Below are 18,211 nucleotides of genomic sequence, written 5' to 3' on the forward strand. Positions count from 1 at the left end.
CAGGTGCTCAATAGATCGAGCTTAGAAGTAGCAAAAAACCCGAATACATCTAAAAATTGTATTCCTCCATTTGAGTGGACTGAGAGCTGGGAGCCACTTCCTCTGGCACGATTTTTGATAGTTTTTCTGAAATTATTATAGTAGTCAGATTTATCTTATAAGGTATCAAGTCATGACGTGACCTATACCATTGAAAAGCTGGAATTCCGCTGATTTAAAATATATATTCAGTTTTTGGCCTCGCGCCGAAGGCGCACCAGACGATCTCAACCGATCTTAAAACGCGTCGAAGGCGCACCAGATGATCTCAACCGATCTGAAAACGCGTCGAAGGCGCACCAAACGATCTCAACCGATCTTTAAACGCGCCGAAGGCGCACCAGACGATCTTAGCAGATCTTAAAACGCGCCGAAGGCGCACCAGACGATCTCAACCGATCTTAAAACGCGCCCAGACCTTGGGGGCAGGAATTGAATATATATATTTAGAATCAGCGTTTTTTCTGCTTTCCAATGATACTGGTCACGTTTCATAACTCCAAACTGAGCATACTTACTCGCAGTCCTCCACACCCAATAACAACTCGGTCCATATATAACAATAGGAATTCCAGCATAGAATACTGTCAGATAGGTCCCAAATTTCTGACATTGAAAACAAGTTTCGGATGCCAAGGGGAGCAGAAATAGGACTAAATAGATTCCAGCTTCGATTAAACTGAGCTCTAGGAGTTTTTTTCGGAGCTCTCTGTTCATATTTATATTTTGATGCTCCTCGTGTCTAAAGAACATGTAGTCATCGAAAGCGTACATCATAAGTACCTAAAAAACAGAAATAAATAGGATCCATCGATAGCTAAATTCTCACCGCCAACGGCAACAAAATTGCAAGAAATGCTGGGTTGTTCACCGGGACAGACTCGAAAATTATATAATTGCCAAAGCTATAGAACACAAAGAAACCTAAGAATGGACTGGCTCCCATCGCTATCTTCACTGCTAGATATTTTGATAGCCAATGATTTTTGAGAAATAGCAAATGGTCCTGTATCTTTATAAATTGAGCTACGCTATTGCTCATGATATACGCCACAAATAGATCTTCAATAAGATCTTCATATCCTGCTAGTCCTTGCCATGGATTGTTAATTACAATAAATTGAGAGGATATTTCGGAGAAGTGGAAGCTCTGGAATATGTACGTACAGTAACCCCCAAGCAACTTTTAATCATACTTGTCAACCGGGCCGAAACGGGCCGGCGCGTAACTTGCGTTAAACTCAATACTATGAGCTGAAAAATATACCAAAATGTAGATCTCGGCGAGTTCTATCTCCGTGACCCACCACGGGCCGGATGGCTATTTGTTAATGTGCCGCGGGCCGGGAAAAAGTGCCAAAAACCGCGAAAATAGCCAAAAAACCCATCTTAGCCCGGCCCGCGGCACATTAACAAATAGCCATCTGGCCCGTAGTGGGTCAAGGACATAGAACTCGTCGAGATCTACATTTTGGTATATTTTTCAGCTCATAAAATTCAGTTTGACGCGAGTTACAAGCCGGCCCGTTTCTGCCCGGTTTGCAAGTATGTTTTTAATATCCTGACTAACCGGACAGGCAACTCCGAATGACACCGCCCAAAATAGTACTGAGTAGGATGTCAGAAAAGTGGAGAGAAGGTGCTCGCGGGTGTAGAGTTTTTGGAAATATAGGAAAATGGAGAATCCGATGAAAACGAGAAGGATGATGGCTGCGTAAACGATGGCAGTGATGGTGAGAGCGAGTGAGAGCATTTTCGGAGTCTGAATTTCGGACTACTGTAGTTAGAAATAGGGGGGGGAGCGATAAGAACACGAGGAATAAATATTGGACTACTGTAGTTGGAGAAGAGAATTGAGAATTTGAGATAACGAGAAATAGGACAGTTCGCAACCCGGGGTCGTTTTGCAACCTTTTTCATTAACACAAATAGTTTTTAGTTGTAAAACGAAACCGGGTTTGAAGCGTGTAATTAAGAATAAGAGAAGAACGAAAAAACATGAAAAAGGTGGTTAGCAAGTATCAATTAACCAGGAGCTCAAAAAACTCAAAAAAAAAAGAATAGGGAAAAGATGTGTCGAATTTTTGAATAAGATCAGAATGAGCCGAGAATAGAAAATGAGAGATTATGGATAATTGGAGAGTATGCATAAAATGGCATTTCGTAACTTTGACGTTTTGCAACCCCGACGTTTCGCAACCAAACCGCATATTTAGGTCAATTAGGGCCTGGGAACACATATTTTTAAGGAGATAATGAGGCATAGAATTATGCTGAGTGAGTAGGCAGAAGGTTTTGAGAAATTGGGAAAAAGAGAAGCACGTAGAGCAGAAAAACGGAGCAAAAAGAGAAAAAACTTGATTTAGATAATTATATAATTTGGTCTTACCCTGTGACGTCTTCTTAAGATTCTGATACCCGATACCTCATTTCTTACCATATGAAAGTTTTTTTTCGTTTTTTCACCACGATCATCTGTCGATTGTTCTAGATTATCGAGATTTGCAGCCCGTACTTTAAGACCTCCATCTGACTCATTAGCAAAGTATAAGAATCCCCATGAGATTCCATCAGAATCGTCAACAAGTGTATACCAATCTTAGGTTCTTATGTAAGTTCTGAACTTTTCCATAGCATTACAAAATGAAGCTCGAAAAAGTAGTTACATAAATGTCTTGTCATCAGGCAATACCTCATTAAGTGTGATGAAAATCAAAACAACATAAACCCAACTTCCCTATTTCCCTTATAACCGATGTCCCATTATTCCCCGTAGAGTACACATTAGTTAAAACGAGCAAAAAGTACAAAGAATATATGTCGATGAAATTTTTGCATTCCGTTTTCCGCCATTTTAAAAACCTTTTTGAACATCCTGAACTTGTTCAAAAATTCAAAAATTCAAAAACCACAAGAATAAAAGAAAAAGAAGAAATGGAATGTATGTGCACCTAAATTATAGAACTCCTTCTCAAATGCCACCGTAATCTAGATGAAGGCTACTATTAACTGGAGGGAGTGGTGTTTCTTCTACATTCTTTTTGGGAAATTGAACGTATGAAAGCTCTAACGATCAAGATACACATATGCTAATTAATAGATAATTTAACTTTTTAACTAATTAACGTTGTCTAATTGCCGTGAGTGATAAGTGGATACGGATGTTGTTGAGAATGGTAGTGATTTGGTAGATTCCGCGCCTTCTGTGCCATCCGTATTTTCCGCGCTTTCCATACTTATCGTACTTACCGTACCTTCTGCGCCTTCCGCCAACCTGTAAGACCCCCATCAAACTAACTTGTCATCCCTCTGATAACCAATAATGTCATATTGCTGCTGTCCAGTCCCTGTCAAACTTGACATTCTCATTTGTAGTTCATTCTGGCACTGATGAGTGGTTTGAAATTGTCTTTTGCTGAAACTAATAGTATCCATAGCGCAAACCAACTAGTGATAACTAACATGCTATATCTCTAAGCAGTGTTGAAGATAAATTGAGAAAAACGCGTCTTGTTGCTGTCCATAAGATGCTAAAAACTTTGGTTTGTAGTTGGTGAGCGCCGCCATCCTGCAAATAAAAAACATGTGGGTGTCTATCAATCTAGGAGTCGGTCGAGCAATAAGAATTAACATTACGGTAGACAGTAACAAGAAATAATACCAGACTCTATATATTCTGTAATTATAGCACGTCTGAGCACCTGTTTTGTCAAACAGACCCTTCTGATTCATGTTTACACAACTAGAATCAGAAAATACATTGATAATTAGATTAGCTTTTGCAGCTTCAGTTACTAAGCATTACATTCAGATAAAAAGAACTTTTGTTAATTTATATTCTAAGATTCTCAATCCATCAAAATAGAATGAGATTCAAAAAATTATATTAAAAGTTGTAACATCACACTTAGAACCGTGACGACATACCGTTTTATTTTTCTTTTTCTATTTCGAATTCTATTTAGATACCTCAGGGAAATCAGCTACTAATTGGAGATTATGCATAAGTTAAGCTAGAAGTCCTGTTACGATGAGCAAAATAAACGTAAACTCGAGTACTCATAAATCTTAATTGCTTACGCAGACATGCAAGGAAAATGATGTTTCCCTTTTTCATGTGAGATATGTATGAGCCTAGGAATAAGGTTACAAACTATGTATGTGTAGCTGAAAAGGGTTTGGGTCCTAGAACATCCTAAATCAGAATTTGAGATTGATAGGTGTGGAATATGTACCAAAATGATGGATGTTTCCGTGCAGGCTACCCTGTAGAAGGCGGAGGTCCGTGGAGCAAGAAAATAAGCGGCTCTTCACTATGTTTCTGAATTTCCATATCCTCTGTTTGTCAAAGTGGTCTGAAACCTCATATGTGATTCTCTCAGCTAATTAGCATCCTCCTGAGACTCTTGTCACTGTTTTCGAAATGGTTTTAAACAAGTTATAATTCCAGTGGTCATTAGTCGTTTTCTATGAAGTTGATGAATCAGGACATTCAGTTGATTGCTAATAGCATCCCGAACGACACCCAACAGCTTATTTTCATGATTCTCGAGTTTAGTAATGATCATCAAAACATAGGTAGGACCTCCGCCTATTATAGGTTAGCTTGATTATCTGAAGAGACACGTCATTTTGTTCTGATTGGTACTTATTTTACGAACATGCAAACCCATTCATGCCACAATTCTGGATCTTACTAGGGAAGGTCATGGACTCGGTCTGGAGTTATGGGTCGTGACCTATATCATTGGAAAGCTGAGAAAACGCTGATTCTAAATATATATTCAGTTTTTGCCCCACGAGGCCTGGTGTTCGAGAAAAATGGGGTCAAAGTTTGGAAAATGACAATTTATTGCCTTTCTGACACGCGAAAATTTTTATTGAAATTTTTATGCGATTTTTGTCATTTTTTCGAACTTTGACCGTGTTTTTCTTGAATACCAGGCCTCGAGGGCAAAAACTAAATATATATTTTGAATCAGCATTTTCTCAGCTTTCCAATGATAAAGGTAACGACCCATAACTCCAGACCGAGTCCATAACCTTCCCTAGTTAGCTTCTATTTCAGAATTATAGTGTTCAACAGAAATAGGATCTCACTTTCTAAAAATAGGAGAATCCTTTATTAGACATAGTAATAGTGTCTGGTCTATGTTGAGAACAGAAGAAAATGAGTAATTACGAGAACATCTATACCCCACAGATGTTGTTTGCTGCTGTTCGAATCGAAATTATGTCTAAACTTTGCAATATCGTAGTTGCCTATTAGTAAGAAGGTGTCTGGACATCAACACCTCGATTTCTTACAACATGCCTGCAAAGAAAATGTCAGAAGTCAGAAGCTACTTATAATTACTGTTTCTCATGAAGCAAGTTGTGTTTTGCCCCTCACACATGATTTTCTGATTCAACTACTAAAATAGAAGCGGTTATCTCGGAATGATGAATCATAGAATTATAAGACATATTGGTGTTTGATTGGTAGTAGTGTCTTATGGAAGGACGGCTAAGGAGTAACATAGTAAAAGATAAGAATGATTTGTATGAAGTAAATCTTTAGGTAGATTTGACTGAACACTAGAAGTTTTCGAATATGTAGGCTGTAGCATAGACTGGTTTTATGACATAGAGCTAGCACTTTATATGAAGAATGATATCTAGGAATTATGCACGATGTAGACTCTTAAAAATCAATCTCCACCCTCTCACAATCACAAGTTCTGACCCAAAACATGAGGCTTCTGACTCAGCAACTTTATAGAAAACGACTGATGGGCACTAGAATTTTAACGTGTTTAAAAACATTACGAAAACAGTGACAGCGTCTTAGGAAAATGCTAATCAGTTGAAAAAAATCACATAATAAGATGTTTGGTGCCAGACTACGTGAATCCTTTTGACCAGCAGAGGATAGGAAAATTGAGAAACATAGTGAATAGAGTTTGGTAATGCTCATCAAAATATATGTAGGACCTCCCTATAGGTTATCTTGTTGGTACATATTCCACAAAAGAAAACGCAAAAATTTCTGCCAAATTTCTGGATAGTGCTGACACCTGTCTATCTTGGATTCTGTTTTAATATGTTCTAGCATCTTAATAATAGGAGTATCCTAAGTTAGGCACCATTATCCGCCAGGAAAAAAAGAGTGTTTCTACCTCACACATGTTGTTTGTTGCAGTTCTTACCGAAATTATGTATAAACTTTGCAATATGTAGTTGCTAATTAGTAATAAGGTGGGTGGACATGAAGTTCTAACTTGATGCCATGGGCGATACAACATATCTGCAAAGAATTTGTCAGAAGTCAGAAGCTACTTATAATTACTGATTCTTATGGAGCAAGTTGTGCGACTAAAATAGAAGCGGTTAGCTCGGAATGATGAATCAAATAATTATAGGATGTGGTGGTGTTTGATTCTCATGAGAAGTAACATGTGTAGTGACGGTGTAAATAGTGATAATTCGTTTAAAAAGTGACATCCGAGAAAGTCAGAGTAATATGAGTTGTGTGCAGAACACCTCCAACAACCTTTTATGTGATGTAGTGTTTTGAGCTATCGAATCGCATCACTTTTGGTTTTTTTTCTTGAAATTAGCTTCACTTGGGCTTATAGCTTAGAAATTGAAAAAACCATATGCCAATATCTTCATGCAACTTTATTCGCATGCCTATCTCTTACCTTCATTTTCATGTCGTTGCACAATTGGAAAGATAATGTGTGGCTTCTGCAGTCTTCATGTGTTTAATTCGAGCTGAAAAGAAAATTAATAGTTGAGATTGTTTTACTGTTGAAAAACATGGTTCTGAAACAGAATCCAAGATCGGTGTCATCACTATCAGCAACACCAGTAGTTTATAGAAGTATAGGTGGATCTCAACCGATCTTTAAGGGCGCCAAAGGCGCACCAGACGATCCTAACCAATATTAAAACGCGCCGAAGTCATACCCGACGATCTCAACCGATCTTAGAACGCGCCGGAGGCGCACTAGCCGTTCTCAGATAAGAGCTCGATAGCAGTGTCTGAGATCGGCTAGTGCGCCTCCGGCGCGTTTTAAGATCGGTTGAGATCGTCGGGTATGACTTCGGCGCGTTTTAAAGATAGGTTGAGATCGTCTGGTGCGCCTTCGGCGCGTTTTTAAGACCGAGTGAGATAGTGTAACAGGGCGTTTTTAAGATCAGTTGAAATTGGCTGGTGCGCCTACGGCGCGTTTTAAGATCGGTTGAAATCGGCTGGTGCGCCTCCGGCGCGTTTTAAGATCGGCTGAAATTGGCTGGTGCGCCTTTGACGCGTTTTGAGATCGGCTGAGATCGGCTGGTGCGCTATCTCAACCGATCTCAAGCGATCTTAAAACGCGCCGGCGGCGCACCAGCCGATCTCAACCGATGTTAAAAACGGTCGCTATTTTTAAACATATTTTTAATATATTTTGTATATTACCTTCCATGCCGCCCCCTCGTCCTCCCCGCTATCCGAAATGGTGCAATTATTGACCATCACACAAAACAAGTAGTTCTTGTGGTCCCCGTGATAGTTGCAGTTCCACGAGTGGAATATCTCATCTCCAATGTTCACTTTTCGAGTCACCAACTCGCCGTGCTTAGAGGAGCCGTGGTGGACACTGTAGTGACACTCGGGCTCGGGGAATCTGAAAGAATAGCGAGGGTTACATTGATATTGGATTGATAGGGGAGTCTTGTGGAATAACGGCACAAAAGAAGTAACATGCAAAAGATAATTGATAATTGATTTTTGAGGTAAATCTCTAGGTTGATTTTGACTAAAATGTTGGAGCTAGAAATTTTGGAACATGTAGGCTGCTCATGTTTGATTTGTGTGATAGACTCTATATGAAGAATGAGATTCAGGAATAATGAGTTCCGACGAGCAACTCGAGATTCTGACTCAGCAACTTTATAGAAACCGACTAATGAACACTAGAATTTTAACGTGTTTAAAAACATTTCAAAAACAGTGACAAAAATCTCAGGAGGATGCTAATCAGTTGAGAAAATCACATAATAAGATGTTAGGTTACATTCGGAGCAACACCAGAATTTTGGCATGGAATAATTTTAGTGCTTGAACATTAGCTTCATATAAAGATGATGTGCTATCTTAACTGACAGACATCAGAATTTTTCATAATCTTCAATTAGTCGCTGATTTCCCTGAGGTATCTAAATGGCATTTTAGATAGCAGAGTGAGTAAGTATGATATATACTTCACAGATGTTGTTTGTTGCTGTTCAAACCGAAATTATGTCTAAACTTTGCAATATGTAGTTGCTTATTAGTCTGGACATCAAAATCTCGATTCCTTAAGCGATACAACATGTATGCAAAGAATATGTCAGGTCAGAAGCCAGGCTGTGAAAAAGACCGTAGAGCAATTTTTATGCGGCCTTGTATAAAACCAGAAAATTAGTGTCGATGTCCAAAAATTCTGAAGCTACTTTACACTTATAATTACTGCCTTGGAAAAAGTTGCTCTGATTCAACTACTAAAATAGAAGCGGTTAGCTCGAAACGATGAATCATAGAATTATAGGACATCGGGGTGCTGTTTGATTGGTAGGGGTGTCCTGTGGAACATAATGGTGATGTATTATATAATATATGAAAGTCTCATGAGAAATAACACGCAAACGTGTAGATGTGGTAAATAGTGATATTTTGTTTTAAAAAGTAAGATTAAGCGATGTAGGACCAACAGAGTTGTGTGCAATTAGCTCTCTTGGCTTTGGCTTTCAAAATTGAAAAAAACAACATCCACGAGCAACAAGCAAATACATTGTTATCATTTTGCACGCAGTCGAATCTCTTACTTTAATTTTTATATCGAGGACGCTGTTGTCTGAAGCATAACATCTTTTGCAGTCGTTAGTTCGAACTGAAAAGAAAAATGGTTAGACACAATAAGTGATGAAAATAGAAGTTTGTGCATTGTTAACCGCCTGGTACACCAAGAGATCTACCTAGAGATTTACCTTCTTCCACAGGACACCCCTTACCAATCAAACACCACCACATCCTATAATTCTATGATTCATCATTCCGAGCTAACCGCTTCTATTTTAGTCGGAGCATCATGTTTGAGTGTGCTTAGCACAACTTGCACCACGAGAAGCAGTAATTATAAGTAGCTTCTGACTTTTGACATATTCTTTGCAGACATGTCGTATCGCGTAAGTAACCAAGGTGTTGATGTCCAGACACCTTATTACTAATAAGCAACTACGATATTGCAAAGTTTAGACATAATTTCGGTTCGAACAGCAATAAACAACATCTGTGAGGTAGAAATATTATTTTTTTCCTGGTCCTAACATAGGATTCTCCTATTTTTGAGATTCTAGAACATCATGATTCAAAAGCAGAATCCATTATAGACATGTGTCATCACTATCCAGAAATTTTGGCATGAATGCGTTTTTTTGTTGAAAAGGAACTAAGAAGATGACGTGTTTGTGCAACATGCTAAGCGGCGAGGATCCTAAACTCGAGGAGCAAGAAAATAAACAACTCTTCCCTTCCTATATTTCTGAATTTTCTTATTCTCTGTTTGTCCAAAGTAGTCTGAAACCTCACATGTGATTCTCTCAACTGATTAGAATCCTCCTGAGACTCTTCTCACTGTTTTCGAAATGTTTTTAAACAATTTAATATTCTAGTGCTCATTAGTCGTTTTCTATAAACTTGTTGAGTCAGAAACCTTATGCTTCGTGTCGGAACTCTTGCCATACAAAGTTCAGATCAAATCAACATTCTTGTAAAAGATTGTTTACTTTGTAAATCTGTGTCTGGACAACTTGCAATTAGTAAGGAGCGATCAGTTATGTGTACACGAAGTAGCAGAGCAAAAAATAATTTGACTTTTCCATTCTTTGGATCCGATGGTAACATAGTGTAGTTATTCAAATTTAAAATAAATTTTTTATGAGTTCCTTAGCAAGACAGTCTACATGGAAAAACTTCGATCGCTTTGACATCTAAGCTAGGATTTCCAGAATTTTCAGACCACTCTACAAATTCTGACAATGCCATTTAATTGAGCATATTCGAAAGTATATGTGTGCTAACTAGGGAATGGCGAGGAGATCTGGGATGCGATTTATATCATCGGAAAACTTTTTGCCCTTGAGTTCTAGTCTTCGAGAAAAAAGAAGTCAAAGTTTGGGCCCCTGGCGAGTCGTTACGTTAAAAAAAAAGATTTCGAAAAAAAGAATCCAACTCGTCCTAAACTATATAAAAGTTGATTTATAAAGCAGAAGTGAGAGTAAGCTAATCCCTCGTACTCCTGATTAATAACCATTTCAACTTTTCGAAAAACAAGGAAAAAAATCGGAAAGTGCACGTCTGGAAAGGTCCCTGTTGGGGAATTTAAGGTCTATAGCTTGCTATCTACGTGAATAGCTGGCGTGTCTTAAGCGCATTGGGGAGTTTGAGCTCAGAGCCCAATGAGGCACCCCCTAATCAATCGAAATCAAGAAAAGTGTTTTCTGGGGCGTCTTGGGCGCGTTCTAGCTTTTGCCGACAATGTGTCAAGGAAGTAGGGAACAGGTGGTGTTTGAGCCCAATCTGAGCCCTCTGAGGTAATAATTAAGAAAAATGTCACGCGAGGTTCCAGAAAATGGGAAAACTATTAACAAAAACTATATTTGCTGACGACAATAGACACTTGTTACTAACTTATAATACTTCCGTGATGCTCAGCAGCCTTCAAAATGAGCTCAAAATGAAAATATCGATAATTATACATATGGGGCCCAATTAGTGTGATTCATGGTTAATGTGGGTGGCGAGGGGAACAAAGCTTGGGGAAAAAACAAGAAGCGACTTACCTTGTAGATCAACAACAAAACATGTTTAGAGAATTAAAGCGTCCGGGAGTAGAATAGTAGAAATGAATGCGTTCTGACTATGTGAGGCGGAGAGGGGCGGAGTCTGCGAGTCGTCGTGGAAGAGCAAGGAGTGGAGGGGTTTCGAAATTATAGAGGCAGGAGAATTTTAGTTCGAGAAGTCCAAAAAATGAAAGAGAGAGAGGAGAGAGAGAGGAGAGACAAAACTTGAGAAAGTGGTGAAGGAGATCTGGTGTAGATCAAAATTGTATGACATGGGCGGTGTGAATAGAAAATTGCTTATCCGTCTTACTGTACCGCTTGTAAGTTCCACTGTACCATGGTGTGTCACTAGGTCTTACTGTAACATACTGTATCATATTCGTTGATAAGTAGCTGCTTAGTGGGTGCCTAAGACACCACCACCGAAGATAAAACAGCCGAAGACGGACGACAGAGCATAATGAATGAACCCCGAGTCGGCGACGACGACACTCATGATGTTTGTGCCAAGTGGGATCCCAAGAGGAACGAATGTGTCAGAGAAGGGCTCTCTCTTCTCTTTTTTTGTTATTATGGCTGTTATGGCAAAACAATATTGATGAAGTAAAGGGAAGAAGTAGTTAGACACTGGGGTGATGTGCTGATATCTTTGGGAGACTTAGTTGGGAGAGTGGAGAGGAGGTGCGCCAGAGTCTCAAAAATGGAATGATCTTTGATAATTCAGTGCCCCTAAGCAGCTTGGTTATGATAATATAATTAAAGCATTACATTAATTAATAATCATGACTAGCGTCCCGAGCCTAACGGCTCGCTCCGCCAGACTCGGCTGCGCCTCGAGCCCAGTGCTTAGCAAGTTTTACATTCAAAAGTTGGTTTTTAATAAGTTGCAACTGACGACGACTTGAATTTATAAGCAAGAAATCAAGTTTTTGAGTTTGAAACAATGAATACCCGCAGAATCCGCAATGTGTTAGATCAAAAAAACCCGACATTTTTATTCGATTCTTTTAACAATGTTATAGAATTTTTCACTCATAGAAAAAAAGAGAGAAAACAGTGAGTATCCGAACCATAACCGCACCGACTCTCACCCCCTACCAGGCCAGGAGAGGGAATAAATCCATCATGATCGAAAACCACAAAATTCGGTTTACTGAAAGTTTTTTGGCTCAATAGGCAAAGAATGGTCCCACCCGCAAAGAACGGTCCCAACCGCAAAGAATGGTTCCAAAATTTTGGGTGACCCAAATTTCCGAATTACATGGTCCCAACCGCTAAGAATGGTCCCAACCGCAAAGAATGGTCCCAAAATTTTGGGTGACACGAATTTCAGAATTGAATGGTCCCTACCGCAAAGAATGGTCCCTCGAAATTGATACGAAAAACTTTTCACCATTCTCTTAGGCTTATGTTTCTTAGAAATTGGAGAAAAAATTGACAAATATGATTAATAACCGGTTTTGTCAATTTTTTCCCAATTTCTAAGAAACATAAGCCTAAGAGAATGGTGAAAAGTTTTTCGTATTAATTTTGAGGGACCATTCTTTACGGTAGGGACCATTCAATTCTGAAATTCGTGTCACCCAAAACTTTGGGACCATTCTTTGCGGTAGGGACCATGTAATTCTTTGGGACCGTTCTTTGCCAATTGAGCCAGTTTTTTTAAGTGCTTTCAATTTTACATGGTGTGATAGAGATATTTTTCTACGCATATACTTTATTTCGGATCCAAAAATTTTTCAAAACTGAGTGAGTTACAGTCGGCTAATGATTTGGAAAAAAAAATTCTGTAAATCCGAAAGTTATGAGGTGGGCGATTTCGGTGGGCGGAGCTTTGCCGTGTGAGCTCAACATTTTTCTTGATTTTTTAAACTTTCTTTTCGATTATCTGGTTGCGCTTTAGATTCACGGACCATTCTGCATAAATAAATTAGGAAATGAAAAAATAATTTAAGAAATGGTTTTTGAAAAAGTAAAAAAAAACCTTGAGATTTAAACTTTTATTATCTATTACGTCACGTAATTTTTACGTAATTTTAACATTTGCTCATTTTTTGAGGTTATTTGAGTGTAACTCGAAGCAATTAGATCGGATTTGAAATCTGATTTTTTAGCCATCTTCCCCATGCCAAGTTACATAACTGTACCAAATTCCAAAGTTCTCGGTTCAGTACAACTGGAGATATCGTGAGGAAAGTGAAAAATTCGAGAAAAAAAGTTGAGCTCACACTTTTATGGCTGTAAATCTCATTTTTCTAGATATCCAAATAATTTTTACATGTCTCGATAGCCAGATTTTCAGAGATCTTAAGTCCAGAATATCCCACTGATGTATTCAAAGCTGGTGCCGTAAGAAGTAGAAAACGGCAAAAATAGTGAATTTCTCAAGCCATTTATTTTAGAGGAAAAAGTTGCTCTCGGTTTTGCGCTCATAACTTTGCTCCGAATATTTTGAACCTACCCCCTTCAAGTCGCCACATCCGTATTAAGTTTTCAAAAACTAACGAAAAAGAACTTTTTGGAAAACTCTAAAACAAAAAGAGTTATTCAAAAAATGACTGCGGAACAAAATTTTTGACAGAATTATCGACACTTTTGGCGAAGCTCCGCCTACCGAAATCGGCATCCTCATACCAACGTGATTTAAAGAGAGGGGGTGATAATTGTGTATGTGTCGAGCTTGAAAATTAACCTCAGCTGAGGCTAGCAGATCACTAATTTTCCCTATTCTTTCAGATTCCCCGAGCCCGAATGCCACTACAGTGTCCACCACGGCTCCTCGAAGCACGGCGAGTTGGTAACTCGAAAAGTGAACATTGGAGATGAGATATTCCACTCGTGGAACTGCAACTATCACGGGGACCACAAGAACTACCTGTTTTGTGTGATGGTCAATAATTGTACCATTTCGGATAGCGGGGAGGACGAGGGGGCGGCCAGGAAGGTAATATACAAAATTAAAAAAAAAATATTTTTTCAAAATATCGACCGTTTTTAAAGTCGAATGAGGTTGTCTGGTGCGCCTTCACCGTGCTTTTAAGATTGATTGAGATTGGCTGGTGCGCCTTCGGCGCGTTTTAAGATCGGTTGAGATCAGCTGGTGCGCCTTCAGCGTGTTTTTAAGATCGCTTGAGATCGTCTGGTGCGCCTTCGGCGCTTTTTAAGATCGGCTGAGATCGGCTGGTGTGCCATCGCCGTGTTTTTAAGATCGGCTGAGATTGGCTGGTGCGCCTTCGACGCGTTTTTAACATCGGTTGAGATCGGTTGAGATAGCGCACCTGACGATCTCAACCGATCTTAAAACGCTTCCAAGGCGCACCAGCCAATCTTAACCGATGTTAAAAACGCGCCGAAGACGCACCAGACGATCTCAACCGATCTTAAAAACGCGCCGAAGGCGCACCAGACGATCTCAACCGATCTTAAAAACGCGCCTAAGGCGCACCAGACGATCTCAACCGATCTTAAAACGCGTCGAAGACGATCTTAGTTATTGCTATCGAGCTCTTTTGCTTGGTTGATATCGAAAAACTCAAAAAATCTGTAATTTTTCGAAAATTTCCAGATCCAAATAATCGACGAGGACGGGTGTTCGGTGTTCCCCAACATTCTACCCGATATCTCCTACCACGGCGACCTGTCAGCCGGTATCAAAGTACACGCGTTCGCTTTGGATGTGGATACGGTACGTTTTGGAACTCAGGGACGTTTTGAAACTAATTTTTTTTGTTTCAGACCGCCGTCCACTTCACCTGCAACATCAAAATGTTATTCAAAGAGCACGACGTGTGCCAGCGCCCGGTCTGTCATCAGCGTCACCGATTTTCTAGATTTGTTGTCTAATTTTTTTGATTTCTGGTGTTATTAAACCTTTTTTCCAACTTTTTGGTGATAATTATAGTCTAGAAACGAGTCTAATAGTCAGTTGGGGACGACGTGAGATTCTGAGAAAAGAATTTTGTTCAAAAGTTCTTAGAAAAATAGAAAAAGAAAAAGAGAATAAAAATGAGGGAGAGAGTGGTGATCCTTGGGGACCGTCCAAGTGATAGCGATAGCGACAGAAAGATAGAGAGGGATAGAAAAAGAGAGAGCTGGACCCGGTGCCTGGTACCGGCCGGTTCCACGACGGCTTTACTCCACGACGACGTGAGCCGAGCGAATGGGAAGAACACACACACACACGAGGTATGTGGAGAGAATAGGGGGCGAATTTCTTGCTGGAAATGGGTGAGCTGGGGGTTTTTGAGGATGGAGAATCTGAATATGATAATGGTTTTGTGAAAACATGACTAGAAATCTGGTATAAATGGGTTAAAGAGTCCGAGCTGGGAGGTGATGACAGAGCATTTTGTGTCTGAGTGGTAGGCAACCTCTTCTTGTTAAAAATTAGCTAATGTAGGTTAATGAAGACGTTGAATTTGAATATGGTAATGGTTTTATCCAGAAATTACTGGGAATTCTGAAAAAGAGACTTTCTAAAGATGCGGATGAGACGGGTGGTGATGATGTCAAAACGAACTCCATGTTTTGTCATCCGGGTGGTAGTTTACTATGTTTTTGATGAAAATTGACACATGTAGGTTAATAAGGGCCCTGAATCTGAATATGACTATGGTTTTGTCCAGGAATTACTGGAAATTCTGAAAAAAAGACTCTCTAAAGATGCTGATGAGACGGGTGGTGATGACGTTGACGATGACTCCGAGGTTTTTTGTGTCTTCTGGGTGGTCCCACTGCTGAAAATTGGCACATGTAGGTTAATGAAGACGCTGAATCTGAAAATCGTAATGATTATGTCAAAAAAATGACTAAAAATCTGAAATAAATGGGTTGAAGGCTCCGAGCTGGGAGGTGATGACGTTGAAGCTGGCAGAATACCCTACTTTTCATGATTGTGTGTGTTCCTGGGAGGTCGTTTTTCGAAAATTGGCCCCCGGGGGCTTTTGAGGATGGAGAATCTCAATATGGTAATGATTTTGTCTAAAAATAACAAAACATTTTGAAAAAGAGACCCTCTAAAGATGCTGATGAGACGGGTGGTGATGATGTCAGAACGAACTCCATGTTTTTGTCATCCCGGTGGTATTAATCTATGATTTGCAAAAATCTGGCACTTGTAGGTTGATAAGGACGCTGAATTGGAATTTGGTAATGGTTTTGTGAAAAAATTACTGGAAATTCTGAAAAAGAGACTCTCTAAAGATGCTGATGGGACGGGTGGTGATGACGTTGACGATGACAAGGTTTTTTTGTGTCTGGGTGGTTCCACTGCTGAAAATTGGCACATGTAGGTAAATGAAGACGCTGAATTTGAATATGATAATGGTTTTGTCCAAAAAATTAATAGGAATCTGTAATAAATGATGCTGAGACGGGCGGTGATGACGTTGTCTTTGACAGAACTCCCAGTTTTGGTCATCCGGGTGGTCCTTAACTACGTTTTTGTTGAAAATTAACACATCTAGGTTAATAAGGGCCCTGAATCTGAATATGACTATGGTTTTGTGCAGAAATGTCTGAAACTTCTGAAAAAGAAACTCTTTAAAGGTGCGAAGACGGGTGGTGATGGCATTAATGATGACAATAACTCCCGGTTTTTGTCATCCGGGTGGTAAGAAACCTCGTTTTGTTTAAAATAAGCGACTGTAGGTTTATGAAGACCCTGAATCTGAATATGATAATGGATTTTGAGTGAAAATGACAAAAATCCAGAAAACAGCAACCGCAATCTCGTTGAAGCAGACGAAAGACCCTGTTGTTGATCGTTTTCCTAAAATTGGCTCCCGGTGGGTAATTGAGAACGCTGAATTTGGATATATGTAATGATAGTTTTTTCTCAAATATGTACAAATTACAAATGTTTGATATTTAAATATGACAGGACAACCTCTAAACGTCTGCATATTACTTCTAAAGAGATTTCTATATATACATCAACATTACTAATTGTTTTCTGTCGTGGTCAATAATTGCACTATTTCGGATAGTGGGGAGGACGAGGGGCGGCCATCACGATTCTGAAACAGAGTTCAAGATAGACATGTGTCCAGAATTGTGGCATGAATGCGTTATTTTTTTCTGTGGAATATGTACCAACAAGAAGACGTGTCTGTGCAAGATAATCAGAAGAAAGAAGTTTTATCTACGTTTCAAAATTTTTTTCTCGTTTGTTCATCCAAAAGAATGCACGTAGTCTGAACATTCGCTCCTACCATAGAATATTGTTATTCGCTCAACTGATTCGTATTCTCCAGAGGCGCTAAATGCCAAAAGATTGTTCATTACTTTGGTATTACACGAGTTCCGACACAAAGCATGAGGCTTCTGACTCAGCAACTTTATAGAAACCGACTAATGAAGACTAGAATTTTAACGTGTTTGAAAACATTTCGAAAACAGTGACAAGAAAGGGTGGCATTTAGCGCCCTCAGGAGAATGCTAATCAGTTGAGAGAATAACAGAAGTAATCTGATCTTATTGCTGGCAGAGGTACTCATTATAAGCAATCCCTTTTCACTTCCAGATATTTCCCATGAAAAAGTGAAAAAGCAACAAAAAACTCATAATCGTAATCTTTTGCATTGCATGTTGGCGTAATCAATTAACAGGAGCATTCGAGTTTAGTTTTCTTGAAACATATGACGTTGTTCAGCGTAACAGGTCTTCTTACGCATAACGACTTTTTCATAATCTCCAATTAGTCGCTGATTTCCCTGAGGTATCTAATGTCATAAATACTTGAAAATATATATTTTGTTTGTTTTTTCTTGTCAACCTTGGCGAAAGAGGCAATTTCAATGCGCGTTCCTATGAGTATATGCATTTATAAGGCATTTGGTAAATAGAAAATAGTTAAGCAATTTAATTTTTATTACACTCACCAAAATATACACAAAAATGGTTCAAAAAAACACTGAAAACATCATACAATACCGGACAAAATGGTATTTTTTATGATCAGCTGAGATCGGCTGGTGCGCCTTCGGCGCGTTTTAAGATCGGTTGAAATCGGCTGGTGCGCCTCCGGCGCGTTTTAAGATCGGCTGAAATCGGCTGGTGCGCCTTTGACGCGTTTTGAGATCGGCTGAGATCGGCTGGTGCGCTATCTCAACCGATCTCAAGCGATCTTAAAACGCGCCGGCGGCGCACCAGCCGATCTCAACCGATGTTAAAAACGGTCGCTATTTTTAAACATATTTTTAATATATTTTGTATATTACCTTCCATGCCGCCCCCTCGTCCTCCCCGCTATCCGAAATGGTGCAATTGTTGACCATCATTCTTCATTTTCAGAATTGACCATTTTTCGATAGCTCCGCCCACT

At 39.4% G+C, this 18,211-nt stretch overlaps 2 protein-coding genes across 2 annotated transcripts; one reads left to right on the plus strand and one right to left on the minus strand.

The window, feature by feature from the left end:
- Positions 1-49: 49 nt before the first annotated feature.
- On the minus strand, positions 50-1,792 carry GCK72_007816 (uncharacterized protein; the record flags this gene model as incomplete). Its single annotated transcript, XM_003092751.2, has 4 exons — positions 50-126; positions 558-822; positions 869-1,189; positions 1,610-1,792. 4 exons carry the CDS (start codon positions 1,790-1,792, stop codon positions 50-52), a joined length of 846 nt encoding a protein of 281 aa, XP_003092799.2.
- An 11,220-nt stretch (positions 1,793-13,012) lies between these two features.
- On the plus strand, positions 13,013-16,178 carry GCK72_007817 (uncharacterized protein; the record flags this gene model as incomplete). The annotated part of the gene is made up of 6 exons (XM_053726469.1): positions 13,013-13,074; positions 13,624-13,831; positions 14,453-14,572; positions 14,623-14,688; positions 15,513-15,593; positions 16,008-16,178. 6 exons carry the CDS (start codon positions 13,013-13,015, stop codon positions 16,176-16,178), a joined length of 708 nt encoding a protein of 235 aa, XP_053590663.1.
- Positions 16,179-18,211: the final 2,033 nt, after the last annotated feature.

The sequence above is a fragment of the Caenorhabditis remanei genome, chromosome II, assembly GCF_010183535.1.
Source record: "Caenorhabditis remanei strain PX506 chromosome II, whole genome shotgun sequence".
In the NCBI taxonomy this organism is placed as follows: Eukaryota; Metazoa; Nematoda; class Chromadorea; order Rhabditida; family Rhabditidae; genus Caenorhabditis; species Caenorhabditis remanei.